Here is a 21,523-nt window from a genome sequence, read left to right as displayed (position 1 = left end):
GCATTCATGTCTGTCAATGACCGATTTGCACCGTATCCTCCTTGAAAGTACTCTGTATCCTAGAGCAAAGGGATGGTTTTCTTGAAGGTGCCCAAAGCCTTTAGGGCTCCATGCTCCTTTTCTACTTCCTTCACTTTTACCCAGCTTCACCTGTTACTTTTTAAAATAGGTTATTTTCCTTCTCTATTCAGGCTTCACTGAAACTCAACAATTCAAACTATCAAGATGCATAAAGAGTATGTGTTTAGATGCATGTTAGGGTTAAAATATTCACACTGATAGAACTTGAAACGAATTAAATTTTAAGAGTTTAGAAATATAAAACCACAAAACCCATAATCATAAGAAAAGTAGTTTGAACTTTGGAATACCCAAATTTGAGACAAACAGAAAATGTCAATTAAAATGATCTTTTGATTCTAACCAGTGAAATTAATAACCAAATGGAGCACTTTAGACATGTCATATGTCTAAACTTTACCATGCTTATGTACCACTGCTGTGTAGACAACTTAAGATTTGTCTAGGGAAGATAAATCCTACTGAAAAATAAATGCTTTCTACAATATTTTTCGATGTTATTTTTCAGTGAACTTTTGTTTTGCATGTCCTTTCTAATTCTTAGGATTGCATTATACACACACACACACACACACACACATAAAATCTGTGGAAGATGGTCTATTCATAGACCATGCTCACAATTATGAATCTCATATTCCTAGCCATAAAAATATTAGAGGCCTCTAAAAATCAGCTGAAATATCAATATTCTTTGAATGAATTTGACCTACTTTACAAATAATACTTTTTTATTTGCAATTGAAAAACAAATTAACAAAAAATGATGGAAGAAAAGGAGGGAATCCATTAAAGGACTCCAAAGCACTGGCCTTTGTAATACTAAATATATGAGTTAGAAAAGGAGAAAAGTGTATAGTTACATTACTAATTGAAGAATGTATGCTTATCTATTTATGTAAAGTCAGAATCTAGGGTTTAAATCATGGAATGTTTGTGTTTTTATTTATTTAAAATACTTGAATGTATGTATTTGGACCAATTTATGCACATTTGTTAATAAGTACATTAGAGAAATAGAGGAAAACTTTATTCATACTTTATGAAGAAAACCTACATTTATTAGTTTTAATGCATTTCAGGTAGAATTAAAGATTCTGATCTTAACATAGGAAAACATATTATGGTGCCAATTTGACCTCAAATATAGGAAGTCAGAAAGATTTAAGAAATATCTCATTGCTGGTAGTTTATTCCTCACGTTTTCTAGAACAGAGATGATATTAAATAGAATTTCCTGCACTGTACAGTCTACCTAAGGCATGCTTCTAATGTAAATGACAGTTGAAAGATTAGAAATGATACTCGACTCGATTTCATATTTCCCCTGTCTCTCAGGCTTTGGCACTGTGTAGAAATGACACGCAAAATTGACTCTGTTTTTCCATAGCAGGTAGCAAAATCCTGTACTTGCGTTGCCCTGACAATTTGTCAGAGCATTAGTTTAAATTCTTCTTGCCTCTCTTTCTATGCACAACTGAACACAAATGATCCTTATCCCTTGATGATATGACTTTTAAAAGTTTGCTTCTTGATATATTAATATACACACTATACAGAAAATTTGAGTAATGTGAAAAATAATTATTGCTTATTCACAAGAGATCCTCTTTTCAGATGTACTACCTTCCATCTTTAATGCACATAGAGTTCCTTTTGCAGCTTGTGGTTGATTATCATAAATTAATACTACATCAAAGATATCTTTTCATTCAAAACTAAGTCTAAATGCAGGAAACCTCATTGAAGTAAAATCTCATTGAAAGGCTGTGATACATTAGAGATATGCACTTACTATGACCACATTTCAAATGTCGTTCTTAATAGCCTTCAGTGAAAACATTGGCTCATGGCCAGTGAACCTGGTAGGACTTGTTTCTCACCTGAAGTGATTTTCAAAGATAAATGTGGTCAATTGTGTCTTCAATTTAATTGTGAAAATGTACTCCATCGGGAGTGGGAATGAGGAAGGCACAAACATCAAAGAATTTCAGTTAAAAGAAAACCACAATTAGCTTTTGGATTATCTAGGAGCTAATTAGTATATTCAAGTTGGTACTGAAAGTCTTTATTTGTGCCATGTTGAAAACAGTGGATTGGAGGAGATGAGGGCTGGGGACTACAGAAGGACCCACACTGGGTGGTCAAACTTAGACCGGGGCGAGTCAGCAAGGTTGAAACAGGGCTCCTGGGCAACATACATGGTGCAGTGTATACTGCTCGGGTGATGGGTGCACCAGGATCTCACAAACTACCACTAACGAACTTACTCATGCAGCCAAATACTACCTGTACCCCAATAACTTATGGAAAAAAAAGAACAGGGCTCCTGGAAGGCAGCGTGGCATCTCTCTTCTACCAACTGTTGTCATTCTTCACATGATCTAATGATTGAACACTAATTTACCATTAATTTTCAAATCAACTAATTTATTTTTGAATAATAAAATTAACTAGTCTCTCTTAAAGGCAATGCTATAACATTTAGTTTTATTTTATTTTTTCATCTTAAATATTACTTAATGAGTTAAGACCAATACAAGTGGCACAACTGAGGTTTGGAAATTATATCTGTAATAAAATATTTATATGGTATTGTAATATGGAATAACAACTATATCATGCTCAACGAAATACATAAGTTTATATTAAAGACATTTCATACTCAATACATTTTTACTATTTGAAAATCCATTCTTCACATTTTTAAGAAAAAAGGGCAAAAATTACTTATCCACATTAATAAGGGCACCCAATAATAATTATTAGGAGAGTTCAATAGTAATAAATTATATGATAACTGTTGAAGACAGTACTCTAATGCTCTAAAATATTTTTTGACTTAAAGATGTATCTATTCTCCACACTTCCTTCTTTATCTAGAGGTGCTAAGGACTGGAGCTAGCAGATATGGAGACTTTTTAAAAAGGAATAAACAATATTTCAAATATAATAATGACACCATGTACACTATAATAAACAATCTTAAGAAAAGTCAGGTTATATATTATAGTACATATCTAGTTAAATGCATTTTATTTTTATTAGATAGTAAACTAAAGAAAACAATGATTAAAGACTTCATCTGGTCAAAAAAAAGTTCAACTTATAAAATTATTACACAGGAAATTATGAAACACCAACTGTATACATGGGGCAGACATATTTATTTAAAATGGTTAGTATTAACTGAGCAGTTGCAGATCTGATCAAACAACTTAATTACTTACTACTTTATCAATAATCAGTTCGCTGCTCTAAAAGAAAAATAGAGATCTAAAACACACGTTTTAGACACAACTATTTACAGAATGCATTGGTTTAGATTTCTTCTATATGACAAGCACATAGGAAAGAAGTGTCTAATTATTACTATCAAAATAAATAGAAATCTATGGAAAATCATTCTTTGCTATAATAGTTGAGGCTAACAGGAAAATATCTTCAATAAAAATATAAATGATATTAGGCATTTGTATAAAACAAACTTCATTGTGTATTTAATGACAACATTTATTGCAAAACATTTTAATAGAGAGGGATGAATGTAAGATTATAAATATATTTTTGTCACTTACCTCTCTTAACATTTCTGCTTGTACTGGTGGGCTTATCTGAAGGACATGGACAATGTCCTTCACATTTGACTGAGATCTGTTTTCCTAAGACACACGCCTGATATTCTAGTTTGCACTGTATAAAAAGAGAAAAAAAAAGTAATTCAAATGCTTTAGTTACATCAGTAGAAACTCAAGAAATTTTTAGAAAGAAAGGTAATTTTTATGCATATAATTTGGAGATTTTTCCACGAGGTAATACATCTCCAATACTAAAGTGCAGTTTTACACACTTATGTGGTGTACCACTGCTCCATAAAGAAGGCAGAAATGCAGTTGCCTTGAGCATCATTTTAGTGAACAATCACTGAGAAATATAGTAGTTTTAAAAGTCCTTCTTAGTTTGCCAGATCTATTACATGACATGAATAGAAAATTTTAGAATCAAATGGAGAGAGGCATTACATAGAGTTTGACAGTACATCTCTTGAGCTTCTTAAATGTAATCTCAGTTTTGGTTACTTAAGTAAGCATGTCTTCTCTTACTTATTGAACTCTAAGTTTTGGCTACAGAGACTCTATGCATCAGTCTTTAGCCAGTGGCTTACACAGCATCAAATGGCCCACCTTATATCACCCTAGGCAAAGAATTATAAAATATATATTTGTAAATTGATGTGTTCGTCAAATAGTTCTATAGTTTCTTGTGGTTTCCCACAAACATAGCACTATAGCTCAAACACACATTCATACACATAGAGAACAAACATATATATTTACATACAAAATAAACCAAATATTTCCAAATATTTATGTAGCCTTTATATAATATACTCTGTGTGCATATATATTTCACATGTATTTTTGGTGTGATGATATGCTTAGTGTCGCTCTAATCCTTGTGTGCAAATAGTTTTAGACTGAACTTCCCATAGGTCTTACATTGGAATTAATATGCATTTGTAATAAGATATTGTCACCTAAGAATGTTTCTACAAGCCCCAGACTTTATTTAACTTGTTTTACAAAAAACAGTATAGCATGCCTCTCTTCTCTCCTGTGGTGCTTGTATGACCACAGGATTGAAAAAATTAAGATGGTGATGACAGTGCATTTCTGATTCCACCACACATGTAATGGAAAAGGATAAATAAGTGGTCTAGAAGAGACGAATGCCTGAATCTAAATTTTCTGCGTACCATCTTCTAAAAGTGACATTTAGGGCTAGTTGCTCAAATGTTTTTAGCCTCAATTTTCCCATTAAAAAATCTGGGGTAATGATACCTAATTTCCAGAGTTTTAAGAACCAAACAGCCAGTTTTTCCCCATGCAGTGGCTATCATGAACCAGGCTCTCGGTAAATGCTAGTAAAAGCTGAATACTCTTAAACAATTAAAAATATTATGACACATGAGATTTTCATTTGTTTGCTAACTTCTTAGTTTAGTTTTACTTGTGTTTGGCTTGATTTTTTTTTTTTTTTTTTTTGTAAACATTACTCCTGGTAGAATTTTAAGCCTAAGTATCTTTCATTTATTTCTAAGACAATCTTTTATAACTGCATATTTGACATGATTAAAAATTATACTCCCAGTTATGTGGTCAATTTTAGAATAAGTGTGATGTGTTGCTGAGAAGAATTTATATTCTGTTGATTTGGGATAGAGAGTTCTATAGATAGATGTCTATTAGGTCTGCTTGGTCCAGAGCTGAGTTCAAGTCCTGAATATCCTTATGAATTTTCTGTCTCGCTGATCTGTCTAAGATTGACAGTGGGGTGATAAAGTCTCCTGCTATTATTGTGTGGGAGTCTAAGTCTCTTTGTAGGTCTCTAAGAACTTGTTTTATGAATCTGGGTGCTCCTGTATTGGGTGCATATATATTTAGGATAGTAACTCTTCTTGTTGCATTGATCTTTTTACCATTATGTAATGCCCTTCTTTGTCTTTTTTGATCTCTGTTGATTTAAAATCTGTTTTACCAGAGATTAAGATTGCAACCCCTTCTTTTTTTTTTTTTTTTTTTTTTTTTTTTTGCTTTCCATTTGCTTGGTAAATCTTCCTCTATCCCTTTATTTGGAGCCTATGTGTGCTCCATCTTTTAAGAGTCAATAATTATCTTCCTACTCTAAAAGAAATAGATCTTGCTAACTAAAGTAATATGACTTCTTTAGTGGTTACTGCCATAATTTACTCAGAGAAAATGATTTTAAAATTAAATAGGGTAGACTTTCTGGCTCCAATCGACAAATGCACCAGTGACTAATTTAATTCAGCTTCAGCTGATATCAAGAAGCACTGAATGCACCCAATAGCTAATCAGATTACTCATGTCTCTACAATATTTCTATTTTTTCTTGTCAAGTAACTCCTTAATGGACAGTTGAAATTCTTAACTAGCCTTGTGACAAAAGATTAAAAATTATTAAGGACTTTGAACACGTTTATAGTAGCATATTGATCCTTTCAAGAGAACAAAACACTTTCAATGGTATCATTATTTTTCATTATTCAATGCTTCAAAAATTGAAAAAAAAAATGATTTTGTCAGTAAAATCACAGTGCATTTTTAAATGTAATTAAAAAGTCCAACATCTAATCAAAAGTAGACATAAATAGTTAAGCAATTATGAATGTTTTAATGAAAGCCAAATGAATTATATGAAAGTTTGGAACTTCAAATTTAATATTCTGCACTGTAACTTCTGTTAACTTAATATGTCAGAACCCTGAACTGGCTCATATAATAATTCTGATTCATGACATAATTTAAGAAAAGTTCAGGAGCAACTGTTAGTGGTATATGAGCAGATAAAGCCAAAAGTCCATATTAATTTTAACAAATATTAAATTTTATCATTTGAATATATGTTTATCTCCCTTCATAGATGCATTATACCACACTCATTTATGCTTTAAACGTAGTTTATTTAACAGTGATTTTTTAAATATAAAGAACATAAAAGCCTGGCAAATATTTGAATGAAAAACAAACATACAACAATTATTAGTTTATTAATAACAGGAATCACATTGTCTGCCCAGAAGTTGATGAGTCATTTTTTACATCGTTAGGCACTAGGAAAATAACTTACAAGAGAATTACATAATCTTTATAAACATTTGGTTAATTCTTCATAAAAATATGTTTCACCTTTTAGCTTTCTTCGTCAAAATTACAATTTAAACATTTCAAAGCTGTCTTTATGATTTTCAGGAAATGATAAAATTATAGCTTTGCAAAAGTTTCTTCATATGTGAAATGATTTCAGAATGATTCTACTCAACAACTTTTTTCTATGCATTTCTATGAAGAATAACAGAATCAGATGTATAGCAAATATGCCCTTTGTATATAATCATATGATTTTAGCTACTTTTTATCATAAAGCTACTTAGTTTTAGTCACTTATGAATTAATTTTGGAAAAAAATTCCATGGAGAATTTTACTCAAAGAATATTAGGACATTAAAAATGCTACTTTGAAATATTTTTTAGCTATACCCACTGATTGAATTCTAATTAATAATATTCAATTTACTTAATTATCACAAAGCTGAAATATTTATAAAGGTATATGTGAACTAAAATATCACATAAAGGCCAAGCTCATTAGTCTATAATTACCAAAAAATGCAAATAATGTAGTGACAGACATGATTAATGCATTCCTGATTATCTAACACCCCGAGTATTGAGATCACTTAAGTTATGAGTTCTTGTGAAAAGCAAGCCTGCAGATGATTTTGACACTAGTCACGGAAAGTTGTTTTATAGTCATTTATTTAATAAGAGGTTTGAAGAAGAAAATATGATTATATTATTGGAGAAAAATGCAGCATATGGAAAAGATCCCAACTTCAGGGTCAGCAAACACTGAGACAGGCTGTTGTTACCAGTTTTCAAGCTGATGAAATCATCATGGCCCTGATATATGGCTTAGAGCAGAGGTTTTCAGCTGGGGATAATTTCGCTCCCCCCTTCTTGGGGACATTTGAGACATTTTTGTTTGTCACAACTGGAGACAGAAGGGAGAGTGATTGTTTCTGGCATCTACTAGTTAGCAGCCAGGAATGCTGCTAAACATCTTACAACGCACAGAACAGTCCCCACTGCCAGAATAAAGATTTATCTGGCCTCAAATGTCAACAGTGCCTAGATTGAGAAGCCTTGATTAGGCATTAGTCTACTGTAATGCAATGAAATGGTTAATTCAATTCTCAAACTCTCTTACATATTTCCCTTAAGAATTAGGAATTTTTTCTTGGGCATTCACTAAAGTAATCCATATAAAATAACAATTCTACAAACCAACTGCCAATAACAATTCTACAAACCAACTTAATTATCTAGAGAAACCAGAAAATACAAATCAGCTAAAACAAGAAAATATACAGTTGACAATGGCCTACTTTTGTTAAGGCACCACTATATGTCAAACACTGTGTTAAGCAGTTTAGATGTATTATTCTTTTGATCATAAAAATAAGATAGACATATTTTTACAACACATTTTTCAAATGAAGTTTAGAGGGCTTATGCAACTGATAAAAAAAATATGGCTGAAATGGTATTCAAGCACTATTTTATAGTTCTAATGTAGAACAAGTACATAATCAGCAGAGAAATAGCAGCAATGTTATTTTTCTTCTGGTAGCGATACAAGTTTTCATTCAAGTGAAAAAAAATCAGAAAATACGGAATGTCATGAATCATTTTTTTATTCCCCATTTTAATCTATCTTGGACCGACTAATGTATTATATTTTTAATGCCTTAAATAGCCAATATCAAAGCCATGCTTTGAACTCTCATAAACAGCATTCCTCATAGTCAGCTGCAGCCAACCCTTTCCCAAGAAAACACCGTTCACTAAGGTTCTTCTGATCCCTATTGAATGGTGTTTCCCATTCAAACATAACCACAAGAGGAAATGAAGACTCCAGCCTTAAATCCATTTGTTCATTCAATCAGGATACAACATTTACACAGAAATGCCTTAATTGCAGCATACATAAACACACAGGAAGTTAACCCCAGTAACAGCGTTAAAAACCCTCTGCACCACAGTGGACGCTACACCATTGTTCTCTCTGTGAAACACTCTACATTTCATCATGGAATAACACCCTGCTTCACTGGAGGAGCATTTCCTTGATTTCAAAAAACTTGATTTCAAAAAACTTCTTTTCATATTACAAAATGTTATATTAATAATATATCATACTGGCCTCACCACAGGGAAAGAAATTCTTGTACCACAGAGCAGGTGAGAGTCATTTTCCTGCTTTCTTAATTCAATCAGAGGGAAGAGAGGCAAGCCCCTTGCAAGGACAACACTAGAGATGTGAGCATAGGTGCTCCCAGGCAAACTGAAAATGAGAAATGGACCCACAGAGTCCTGAGAATATTAAAATTCTTAATTCAAGCAGTCTCTAAGGCTCACAGATATGCAAGTTAATTTTTCATTATACCTTATGCTTCAAACTTTGGGCATTCAAGATAGCATCTAGAAACTGGGCATTGTAAAGGAGTAGTTGAATTTAAGCTAACTAAGCTGAGATGAGGGAAGTAAGGACACTACAACCCAGGCTAGTAAGTGCGTAATCCTTGTCATGTAGTCACGGACAAGTTAAAATACTGCTCCAGTTGGTAACCAGATTAACCGACCAAGGAGAACTGCCAGGAAAAAAAGTAACAAAACTATACCTAACCCTTAACTTGCTAAACGCATTCCCTCATATGTACTATATCCTTTGGACCAGTATATCTCTAATTTTCCAAACAGGAATTATTAGTATGAATATTTTATTTTTCTCCCAAAGCTAAACACATCTCAAAATACTCTGCAAAAACTTCACATTTGACACAAAGCTCACAATAGCCTGCAGTGGCATATCAGAAAATGTCAAAAAGAAAACAACTGGACACATGGATGATCCTAAACTTCAAAATGTGGTAATAAATTTTAAAAATTGAAAGATCAAAAGGCTAGTAGATTTATCTTATAATAATTTGATTTTATTTGTTTAATTAAACTTTGTCATTCAAATCAAAATTCTTGTTTAAATTATTATGGATTCATGTTGCTTTCAATTAAAATAGCTTCAAGTAAAATAAAACCTATAAAAATATGTTGTTTAATGATTTGTGTGATACATATGATTAATACAATAATATTTACTTACTCTTACCTTTTTAATTATTTAATAATTAAATATATAATATATAATATGAGCTTTGTCAAATTTATATATAAAAATATATAATACGAGCTTTGTCAAATAACAATAGTATTTTTCAAAGAGATACAAGCGTTGTTAAAAATAATAAAAAATAAGATGAGAATAGAAGGTCATGAGGATAGCATTTCAGAAGAAATTTATTTTACAGATATAAATGAGAGTCAAATTTTTAAAAGAATGGGAGTAAGCAACAAGGGATGCATTGTAAAAAAAAAAAAAAAAATGTAAGGAGTAGAAAGATTCAGGGCAGAAGGTTAAATTTAGCTAACAAGAGAAAAGACTTTGAACAGTTCAAAGCAGTAGATGATTCAATGGTTACCCAAACATAAAAATACTGACATGTGATAGCTTGTACATACATTTCAATGTCTATGTGGTTTACATAACTTAATTGTTATATTAACTGCTTTAAAATACATAAACCATGAAGAAATTCCTTGTTTATTATGCTTAAGAAATACCAAGAGATTATTTTAAAACACGTACTATTTTTATAACCAAGATACATGTTAAATGATCAATGGTCCCCAAGCCGTTTTATGCACTGGTAGCAATGGTACGTTTTGGGATTTCTAAATGTGAAAGATGGGCAAGAGCTGGTGAATTTAGCTTTGACACAGTTATACGAACACATAAAACGTTGTGTTTCCTCTGTGTAAAGTCTCCCCTTGAGTAAATCTGAGGGATTAACCTAAAAAGCCATGATTTCCTGAGCCTTAAAATGCCCTCGATTGACTCACTTCAAGAAAATTTGTACATCTGACACCAGGGCCCAGAACACACATTTGGGAAGAAGTCCTGGCAATGGTGGCAAAGTGAAGAGGAAGGAACTGTTAATCAGAGCAGTTAAAACATTAAGAGTAAGTTTCTATAGGAAAAGTGAGTATAAAAAGGAAGAATCACGAGGTTAACATGAAACAGAGAGTGGAAACAAACTAGTTAACCATTCAAAGGTTAAAAATACATTAACTAGTTAACCATTCAAAGGTTAAAAATACATTAAATATTGTAAAAAACAGTAACGATCTTTCTAGGATTCACATGCACAAAAACACACCTGGAACCATTTCTATAGGCACCTTGTGTATTTATATTGTTAAGAAACACAAAATACACTCAACATGAGATTATACTGATCTCTCCAATTCCATTTGTCAAGAGGTACACACTCTGGGTTATCAATCTCAGGGGAGAACCCTACACACTTCTGTCTATTGCATCTTAACATGGGAGTCACCAAGAGAAACTGTCACAAGGCAGCCCTGGAAGAAACAATGCTTTACTCACTTGGGGAAGAGACAGAGCAAGATGGGCTTCAATGTGTTTGTGCCCTGCCCCCACCCATGGCTAATGGACCCTCCAGCAGCTGACACAAGGCAACTGATGCACACCTATTTCCTGCTGCAGTAGAGGGACCCATCCTTTCTTACATGGAATCTAAAATCCTGAAAGCTTTGGGCCTGCCTGGGGGACACACAGGTGCATGCTTAAGCAGAACAAAGGAGTACTCATTACATTTGAAACAGGAAGAGATACTCCCACACAAGGTGCTAATACAAGCACAGGCTCTCTGGCCTTCCTATCTCTCAGTAAGGAAGTGTTCCAGGCTCATGGCCCATCTTTATGTGGATGATTGGGGTCAAAAGACTGCACATGAGATTACCTTCCCCAATGCCAATCCAACATATCAGCATTCTTTGCCGCTTGCCTTTTTCCATGTTTGTAAATATTTTCTCCGTGAATGAGAAACTTACATTTAGTTATATGTTCAACCAATTTTCTTAAATGTCCAATAGCATCAGTCTTACATTATTGCTGCCTTCTTCTGTAGTATAAAAATTCTAGGAACGTTTCCAACTACATGGCCCATGTTCTTAAATACAGGTAGGTTTACCATCAGGACTATATTAGAGAGCTCAACCCTTTCCCGCTTCACCAGTCGGGGGTCCCTCTGATTTACTTTGAGTCAGGGAGGGCAGGGGAAAATATTAACTTTTTTTTCCCCTGTAGCTCCATCAATTACTAAGATTACTAAAATCTCACTATGTGTTCATGAGATATGACAGTTTGTAAAAATTGCTTTATATATCTTGAGACTATTTTATTATATACTTCCATGATTGGAACTATTGTATCAGATTTTCCAGTTAAATTAACATATTAATCATTATGTAATAATTCTCTCTGCCATTTTCTATGGCATTTATGTGAAAATCTAGTTTGTCTAATATTAATAGAGCTGCCCTATTATTGTGTAGTGTTGGGGGACAGGTACCCAATGTATTGCTGTATCTTGTGGGAAAAGAGACACTGGCAGCCTTTTGTTCTGTATTATCTATTCATTTTGTTTGTTTAGGAAATATAGTTGCAAGGCAGAGGTAGTGTCTCCTTCTGGAGGAGAGGGCAGGGTTTTTTTCTGTCCAGTAAAACAAAGATAATGTCTCTGCATGGGCAAAGATTGGGCAGGATTGTTTGCAGTCTTTTAGAAAATATTGGGATTTCCTTAGCTGCAACACAAAATCAATGTGTGAAGAACATCAAACTATGCCCTTGTGCATTACCCCTGCAGGACTTGTGGAAAGAACTGACACTAACATCAAAGATTATGCTGCCTGTGCATTAAGTACAATATTCCTTTGTTTCTGGCCCAGGGTATTATGTCTTCTGCCAACCTCCAAGAAATTGCAGCATCTTGCAAATAGGATACAATTTTCAAACCCTTCACAATTCTAGTGGTTTTTGGCAATGGCAATGAGATGCTGGCTGAGAAGTGGCTTTCTGTAAGTGAAAGAACAGAGGTCCCATAGACCATATTAGAAGATCCACTAGTGTATTTTATCACCCAAATCATAAACAAGGGCAGTGAAAGATTCACCCATATTCTCTGTCATTAAAAGTTTCAAGCCTAGTCTGGGTGCAATGACTTAGGCCTATAATCCCAGCACTTTGGGAACCCAAGGCAGGAGGATCAGTTGAGGCCAGTAGTTTGTGACCAGCTTGGGCAACATAGTGAGATCCTATCTCTACACAAAAATTACCAAAAAAAAAAAAAAAAAAAAAAAAAAAAGTGGCTGGGCTGGTACTGTGCACCTGTAGTCCAAGCTACTCAGGAAGCCGAGGCAGGAGGATCATTGAGCCCTGGAATTCCAGGCTGCAGTGGTCTGATTTTATCAGTGCACTCCAGCCTGTGTGGCACAGCAAGATCCTGTCCCTAAAATAGAAAAAAAAAACATATTTTTCATGTCTGGACAGTAGGTTTGGTTCAGACTGTTCCAATGATGCTTTGGTCAGTTATTGCTCACTAATCTCTGGGCAGGGAGAAGAAGGGTTGTTATCTTGACAGTGGGTCAAGGTTTCTCCCTCTCCAAGTGAAACAGAAGGTCCAGTATACTCATTCACATACACTGAAGAACTTTGCTATAGGAGGTGACTCAAGCTTTTAAGACTGTGTTGGATGCAGGCACCCAACCCAAGTCACAGTTATATCTGGTTCTGTTGGAGAGGGGTGGCACAGCATTCAACTGGTAGGGTTTGGGCAGGGTTTACACTATGAAAAGTAATAATGAATGTAAGCCAACATGACCTTTCATGTGAGGCTTTTGGGGCCAATTCAATGCATGCTATTCTTGCTTCCACATCTGAATTCACATTAGGTAGCAATGTGCTATGTATTTGTGCTTTTTTATCTGGTAAATGGTAGAAGAGATTCTCCCTTACCATGAGCGAGCCAAGATCCATGTGTAAAGTTTTCTCGTGGGAGGTGGAAACCTCTTATCATTTGCCACAAATAGGTGCATATAACTTCATACAATGGTTTATTTCATGTGTCAATCTGAATGGGCTAAGGGATACCATATAGATGGTCAAACATTATTTCTGGGCGTGACTATCAGGATGTTTCCAGAAGAGATGAGCATTTGAATTGGTGGACTAAATACAGAAGACCCTCTCACCAATGTGGGTGGGCATCATCCTATTGGTGGAGGTCTGGATAGAATAAAAAAGGCCGAGGGAGTGCAAATTGCCTCTCTCTCCTTGAGACATCTATCTTCTGCCCTCTGACATCAGCACTCATTTCTCTCAGGGTTTTGGACGTACATCTGGGACTTACACCATCTGTCCCTTGACTCTCACACCTTGGGCCACGGACTGAATTACATCATCAGCTTTCCTGACTTTCCTGCTTGTAGACAATAGATCTTGGTACTTGTCAGCATCCATTACCACGTGACTCAACTCCTATAATAAATCCCCTCATCTCTCTCTCTCTCTCTCAATATATACATATATGGGTTGTAATTCTGTGGATAATGCTAACAGACCTTAAATGCCTAAAGATTTTCCTATGCAGATGATACTCTGTGGTTTGTCAAGTCCAAAGTCTCAATCTCAATGACTCTGACTGCAGTATTATTACACCTCTGTCAGAAGAGATAACTGATAAACTCTAACAAAGTTTGGCATCTGTTCAGTATATTTCTTTTCTTTCTGTTTTTTTTTTTTTTTTTTTTTTTTTTTTTGAGACAGAGTCTTGCTCTGTTGCCCAGGCTGGAGTGCAGGAGTGCAGTGGCATAACCTCGGCTTACCTCAACCTCTGCCTCCCAGGTTCAAGTGATTCTCCTGCCTTAGCCTCCTGAGTAGCTGAAATTACAGGCGCCCACCACCACAGCTGTCTAATTTTATTTTTAGTAGAGATGGGGTTTCACCATGTTGGCCAGCCTAGTCTTGAACTCCTAACCTCATGATCTGCCTGCCTTGGCCTCCCAAAATGCTGGGATTACAGGTATGAGCCACTGCTACCGGCCCCCGTATACTATATTTCTTAGGGCTATGTGAGTGGATTTACAATGCTCATCTCTCCAACCGTAAAGAAAAGCTGCTATCTCTTTGATTCTTATCACCAAAATGTGAACCCAAAACCTTACTGCATTCTTTGGGTATTGGAGAGAGTATACTCTCTACTTAGGCATTCTCCTTGGTCCTTTACAAGTCAACTAAACCAACAGGCTGATTTGGAAGCCACCCCGCAAGTTGTGTCACATCTCCTACCTGTGGGGCTCCACAACCCTAATGAGCACCTTTAGCTACAAATCTCTACTGTGACTTTTTCTGGTAATGCTGTTGCTGTTCCAGTTTTACCAGCTGACTCTGACAGCATCACTGTACTATTTAAAAATAATATGTGTCATATGTTTAGCTCTTTGGACTACTTGCAGTCTGACAACAGTGCACCTTTTATAACCAAATCTTCTCAGTAATGGGTTGACCAGCAAGGTATACAAGCACTTTCCATGCTCCTGACCATCCCAAGAATCTGATATTGTTAGGCATTGGAATTGGCTCTTAAAAAATAAATTCAGAAAGATTTATGTCTTTGCCTCCCTCACCTCCACATGGTTCACACACCTTAGTAAGGCAATTTGGTCCCTGAATTTTGCTGTCCCCAGAAAAGGAGTATACCCTCTCCCTGGCAAATAAGGTGAAAGGAGGTTATATATACCTATTTCAAACATTGAGGATTTCTCTTTACTTCCCCTAACAGCAACTGCAGCCTGGCCTGGTTGCTGCACCCTCCAGTTGGCAGCCTGTCCAAATGGGGCCTTAGGGATTTAAACTCAATTGTGGATCACACTACTCTTTGATTCCACTGACAGTAGCCCACGCAGGCCACAGTTGAAAACATAATGGATCTCTCTTTATAAAACTTCCCCTGTCCCTCCTAATAGACTCTTATGGATAAAATGTTCTTGTGTAAAGTTTAGGAGTTGATGGAAAGAAAGAAAAATTTTAGTGACTATAATGGGACCCACTAATCTTGTGGTGATAGAAGGGGAACAACACCAGGTATTCCTGGAGAGGGAACACCTTAGACTCTGAAATAAATAGAGGGACAGGAAACATTCATGAGCTTTTGTTTTTCCAAGTCACCCTGACATCTTTCCTCCCCAAGGAAAATGCCCTTGTGTGTCTCCCAAAGTGTTGAAAGTGTCTTAAAGTTAACTGCATGCTGGATCTGACTTCCCCAGACATTCCTTTTTCCATTTCACTTAACCTTACCAGAGAAGTCTAGAAACAAGAGATGGCACCAGCTCCTGAACCTCCCATGCAAATCACCTGTCAACACCATCAGACATCTTTCCCACCTCCCCTCTCATTCTGTGGGGTGAATGAATGCTACCAGCCTGGTTGTTAGAAAAACCAAGACAAATTAGGCACACTTCCTTCAAGCTATCAGTCTAAAAACAAGGAGTAGAGTCTTTTATTCTAACTGAATTGGGAAACCTGAGATCTGACAGCAGGCTGGAGAGCCGTATTTGACACACTGTCAATCTATGTCCCATGAACCATATAGGTCCCACCTGCAGAGTCACATCAGTTTTCAAAACAATTGCTTTCCAGGGCACCATATGCACTATTAGCATTGTACTTCCGGAAAGGAAACCAGGCATTAACTTGTTTTTGTACTGAAAATAGAGTGACATACACCTCAGGGGTGGTCTTAAGAGACCCTCATCTACTTTAGGAAACAGCACCAGTAGATAACGTGGCCCTCAGCTAACTCAGGAGCTCTCTCTAAAATTAATTTATCACAGGTGACATATTTCCAAGTGTGACACCAGGCTCATTACTTATGGACACCTTGCAGGAAGTTCTTTTTGTAAGAGGAGGTATGCAATTAGAAAAGTTGGTAATAAATGTTTCACTAACAAATTTTTTGAAGTGAAGTGAGCAGTGACAAGATGTTGTTTCTGAGAGGCATTCAGGTCAGTCCCAGTCCACTGACCAGATATTTTGGATGACACAATTGTCCAAGATGCCTCTCTGTAGGTCAAGTAGTGACATCTATGCAATCACTAGTGTATCCTGCTGTACCTGACTTAATTCCACAGGCCAAGTAGAAAGGCCAAGAAAAAACATAAGGCAAAAGTCACCTTGGATGTATAAAGTAGATCTGGATGATTTATGTGATGTGTCCAGGAGGCTGGCTCTGAGACCCTGGAGTGGGGGGTCAGAGACACTGCTGAGATAAATTTTGCTTGCAGGTTTGTATCATCCTCCTTCTTAGAGTTCCCTTCATGATATCCTTAATTAAAGTCTACATGAGATAAATTGAAGAGATTTGGTTCAAACACCTGTTGATGGAGTGGCCTACGTAAAGGAACATTCTCTAGAAGCCAAGATGTGGAAACAAAGGGCAGATACTGTTTGGAGGCAGATCTCCTGGGTTCACTCACATATTTGCACATCATGCAATCAGAGGCACAGACAGCTATTGTTCTGTGCACTCTTTTCAAGGATGTTTATGTAACAAACGGACTTAGAAGGTATTTCCTTCTGAAATACTGGTTTTTGAACTTTTAAAAATTTTCTTTCAATACTGTAAGTGTACATTTCCACTGTTTTTTGAATCACATTAATCTTGCTGAGATGCTTTTTGTTGGTATAATGGTACGGTATTTTTGGTAGGTAATATGGCTTTTCTGTCTGGATGGACTTTACTTTGGTAATCTCTCATTTTACTGTAACATATATAGACTTGAGTTTCTTCTTATTTATCTTACTTGGCATACACTGTGTTTCCTGTACTTGTGGAATCATGTATTTCATCACTTCTGGATAATTCTCAACCAAATTCTCTTCTAATATTTTCTCTGTTATTACTTCAGATTACTCTTTCTATATTTCATATTAAACTTTGAATACTTTTTCATTCTACTCTACAGTCTACATATTCTACCTTTTAGGATAATTTTTCAGAAATACATATGTGTATGCATGTACACACATATTATATATATATATTTGCATATATTGCACACATGTAATATATATGATATATACATATATTAGTTTATTATTGTATGTTACATACATAATACTTATACGTGTACACACATATATATAAGTTGTAGTTCATTATCTTCAAGTTCATCTAATCTGCTGTTTAATCTACCGACTTAATTTTTAATTAAATAATATTTTAATTAAATAAATGCTATTTGGTTCTTTTAAAAGCTGAGTATTTTTTTTCTGAAAGTATGTTTGGTATTGCTTGAATATTTCAATATCATTTTTAAATTTTTAAATGCTTCATACATTAATATATATTATAAAGTTGATATCTGTTAAGGAGCTGAGAACATAAGGGATTCCCCCAATACTTGGAAGCCTCAATATATACTTTCTCTGTAGAAATCTATTATGAATTCAAACTTCTAAGGATTCCACAGAGTTTGTTCTGCCGACTCAAATTCACAAGCAATTAAATAAATATTATAAATAAAGGAGCACACCAATACAATACAAATAAACTAATAAACAAAATGAGGCAAGCTAATGGGAGCAAGAGTGAACAATGCTAACAGCAAGAACAAGATTTGTATTTTAAATACTTAAAATTCTAAAATTGTTAGAGACAAATTATTATTAAATGTTCTCAGCTTTGGGCTTGCCTGACCTCTGCTCAGATGTACTGTAATTCAGAACACCAGATCCATGCAAGAGCAGCTCAAAAGCATCAACACTATACCATAATAATGATATTATTACCCCATGCTACTGCAGGGACCTGTAGATTACTTTTCAGATTCCTAGTGCCTGATGACAAATATTTCCCACTTTCTTTTCACTGGAGGCACAGTTGTTAAGAGGGGTTGTCTAATTCATCGACATCACTATGCTTTCACATCGAGCCTACTCTACCATTCTTTCACAGGCCATTAATCTTAATATTTTTGGATTCTAGTTATTGACAGTTTTTTTTTTTTTCCTTTCTCAGTTTCTACATTAGTGTTGTTACCTTCTAGTTTCATTTGGCTGTTTATTTGGCTTACTTCAGATACAAAAACATACTTAATACACTGTCATTTCACATAACAAGACTAATTTTCTTGGTGGAGTACATTTAGGGTGGAAAGAGGTTAAAGGCCACTAAAACATACAGTGCTCATAGAGTATATCCAGTGTGATTGTGGGAAAAAATATAATTTGCTCAGATACCCTAAAAAGGATATGACAGCCACATTCCATTGTGTTTATTTTATAATTCAAGTGATTATAAACTGATATAGATACAATATATGTCATACTATTTTTTTCTTTATCTAGAAAAATAATGTCATATTAATTTTAAAATCATCTGTGTATTATTGATAGTTATTGATATAACATTAGCATGTTTAATTACATGTTATACAAAATAATTTTATTATAGTAATACTTTTATATCAGCTATATTTTTATTCATAGCCATAGTATTAGTCTTGCTCTTTACTAGCTCTATGCCATTATGAACTTATTTAAAATCTGTTTCAATTTCTTATGTTTAAAATGGGAACAATATTAGTGTATGTTAGTGTTTGTTATATATCTTATAGCATTGCTAAAATTAAGACGTTAATGCATATATAAATTAACACATTAGCTTAACTGAGTCATTCATTAATACATTAATTAATATAATAATACTGATTAACACATATTATGCAATCATGATATGTTAATTTTTTTAAAGAATATTTATTTGTTGATATGAGTTGGGTGCCTTTGACAAAAGGAATATAGAGCTCTTCCAAAGGTGCTGTACATACATTTACTTAATTACCTAGCAACTTTCTGAGTAACTCAGCTGGAATAACTTCTAGTAACATAGTAAGGATGGCACATGCTATAGTTATCTTTACAGATGAATAACATTATATTAATTGAAATAAACCAGGCACAGAAAGATAAATACCACATGTTCTCACTCATATGTGGGGGTTAAAAAATATTTTGAGCCCCTGGAAGTAGAGAGTAGAATTGGGGGTATTAGTGTCTGAGAAGGGGAGAAAAATAGGGAGGATAAAAAGAGGTTGGTTTACAGATACACATGGATAACCTATTTACTTTTCTACAATCTTTTTGAAGAGTTGAAATATCTATGGTTTCTTTATATCTCTCCCATTGCCTCCCATGTTTTTTTCCCCTTGGCAAAGTGATGAATAATTAATGTTACAAAGGACATCATTAAGGTAAAATTCACAAGTGATAAATGCATCAATTAAGGTCTTGCTGGGAGTTTTATTGCTCAGTACAGTGCTGTGGTTAACTGTGTGTGAGCTTAACTGGGCTCCAATTCCAGCATTGTAATTCACCAGCTTTATGGCTGACATGGGCTTCCTTTTCTTTATCCTTAGTTTGCAGATCATTATAAAAAAGTCTTGTAAATTTCTTTAAAGATTAAATTACTACACATAAAATATTTAGGATATTAACTGATATTATTGTACAATTATTTTAGCAATTACTACAAATATTACTAGAACTTCTATTACCACAACAAGTATATACCTAGTATTATTATCATTATGTTTCTCTTAAAAAACATGTATATTTAAACATGTTCTACATAGTTTAGGATTTTTTAGACAAATGGGTTCCTTATATATACAAACTAGATGGACTGTTTATTAACTACAAGATATCTAAGGTATAAAAGTTAACATGAAAATTCCCCAAGAGAATATATGTGGTGTTAGTCCTTTTTTAGTATATAGTAACACAAGATGAAGACACTGATATTATATGTTCTATTCTGTGATAGCTACAGAAAACTTAATTAACATGGGCTTAAGTTCTATTAAAACTTCATTTTTTAACATACAAAAATCTATAGGTAACTTCATGCCTAATGTTGAAAATACTGAACACTTTTCTTATAAATTGGGACTAAGGCAAAGAGATGCATTGAACCTTGTAGTGGAAGTCCTAACCAAAACCTAAGGCAAGAAATAGAAAGATAAAAAAGGAAGAAATAAACCTGCCTCTATTCATGGAGAAGGATATTATGTGTAAAATAATCTGGAGAGATCTACAAAACATTACTAGAAATAATAAGTGAATTTAACAAAGTGGCAATATACAAGTCAGTATAGAAAATTAACAATATAACAATATACTATCAGCAAACAGTTAAAAATTGAATTAAAATTAAATTTACAATAGTACCAATAAAAAACTACTTAACAAATTTAATAAAGGGCATTACGAAGTCCTATACTGAAAATTACCAAACATTAATTAATGAAATATAACTAAATGGAGAGATATACCAAATGTGTGGATTTGAAGATTTGGTACTGCACAATATCTAAAAAAATGACTCCAGCTTGTTTTCTGTAGAAACTGACAGGCTGATTCTGAAATTCATATGGAAAAGCAAAGTGTAAACACCAAAGCAATAGTAAAAAGGTATAACAAAGTTGGACTTTGCATCGGAATTCAAAAGTCAGTATTAAGGTACAACAAATTAGACATGTGATACAGGCTTAAGGACAAATAGTTCACTGAACATAATAAAGACAGAAACAGACCCACACATTTAGGACCATTTCATTTTTGACAAAGACATCAAAGCAATCCAATGAAGTAAGATGCTATAAATGATTCTGCAACTGGTTGGCTACTTAAAAAAAAAAAAAAAATTGTGTAGAAACGGGTTTTTGCCATGTTACCAAGGCTTGTCTTGACCTTCCGAGCTAAAACAATTTTCTTACTTCTGCTTCTCAAAAGCGTGGGATTATAGGCATAGGCCACTGTGCCTGGCCTGGTTGGCTACATTAAAAAAAAAAAAAAAAAAAAAAAAAAAAAAAAAAAAAAA

The 21,523-nt window shown here is 34.4% G+C and overlaps 1 protein-coding gene across 8 annotated transcripts in view; it reads right to left on the bottom strand.

Moving 5' to 3' along the window:
* Positions 1–21,523, bottom strand: part of SPOCK3 (SPARC (osteonectin), cwcv and kazal like domains proteoglycan 3) — a 483,863-nt gene that overhangs the window by 134,954 nt on the left and 327,386 nt on the right. For all 8 annotated transcript variants that reach the window (XM_023228615.2, XM_023228604.2, XM_023228623.2 and 5 more), the window contains one exon: positions 3,660–3,774. In XM_023228615.2, coding sequence (XP_023084383.2) covers positions 3,660–3,774 — 115 coding nt within the window. The remainder of the gene's footprint in view (positions 1–3,659; positions 3,775–21,523) is intronic.

The sequence above is a fragment of the Piliocolobus tephrosceles genome, chromosome 3 (assembly GCF_002776525.5).
Source record: "Piliocolobus tephrosceles isolate RC106 chromosome 3, ASM277652v3, whole genome shotgun sequence".
In the NCBI taxonomy this organism is placed as follows: Eukaryota; Metazoa; Chordata; class Mammalia; order Primates; family Cercopithecidae; genus Piliocolobus; species Piliocolobus tephrosceles.
The sequence above is the reverse complement of the archived record's forward strand: the minus strand, read 5'-3'. Positions and strand labels throughout refer to the sequence as shown.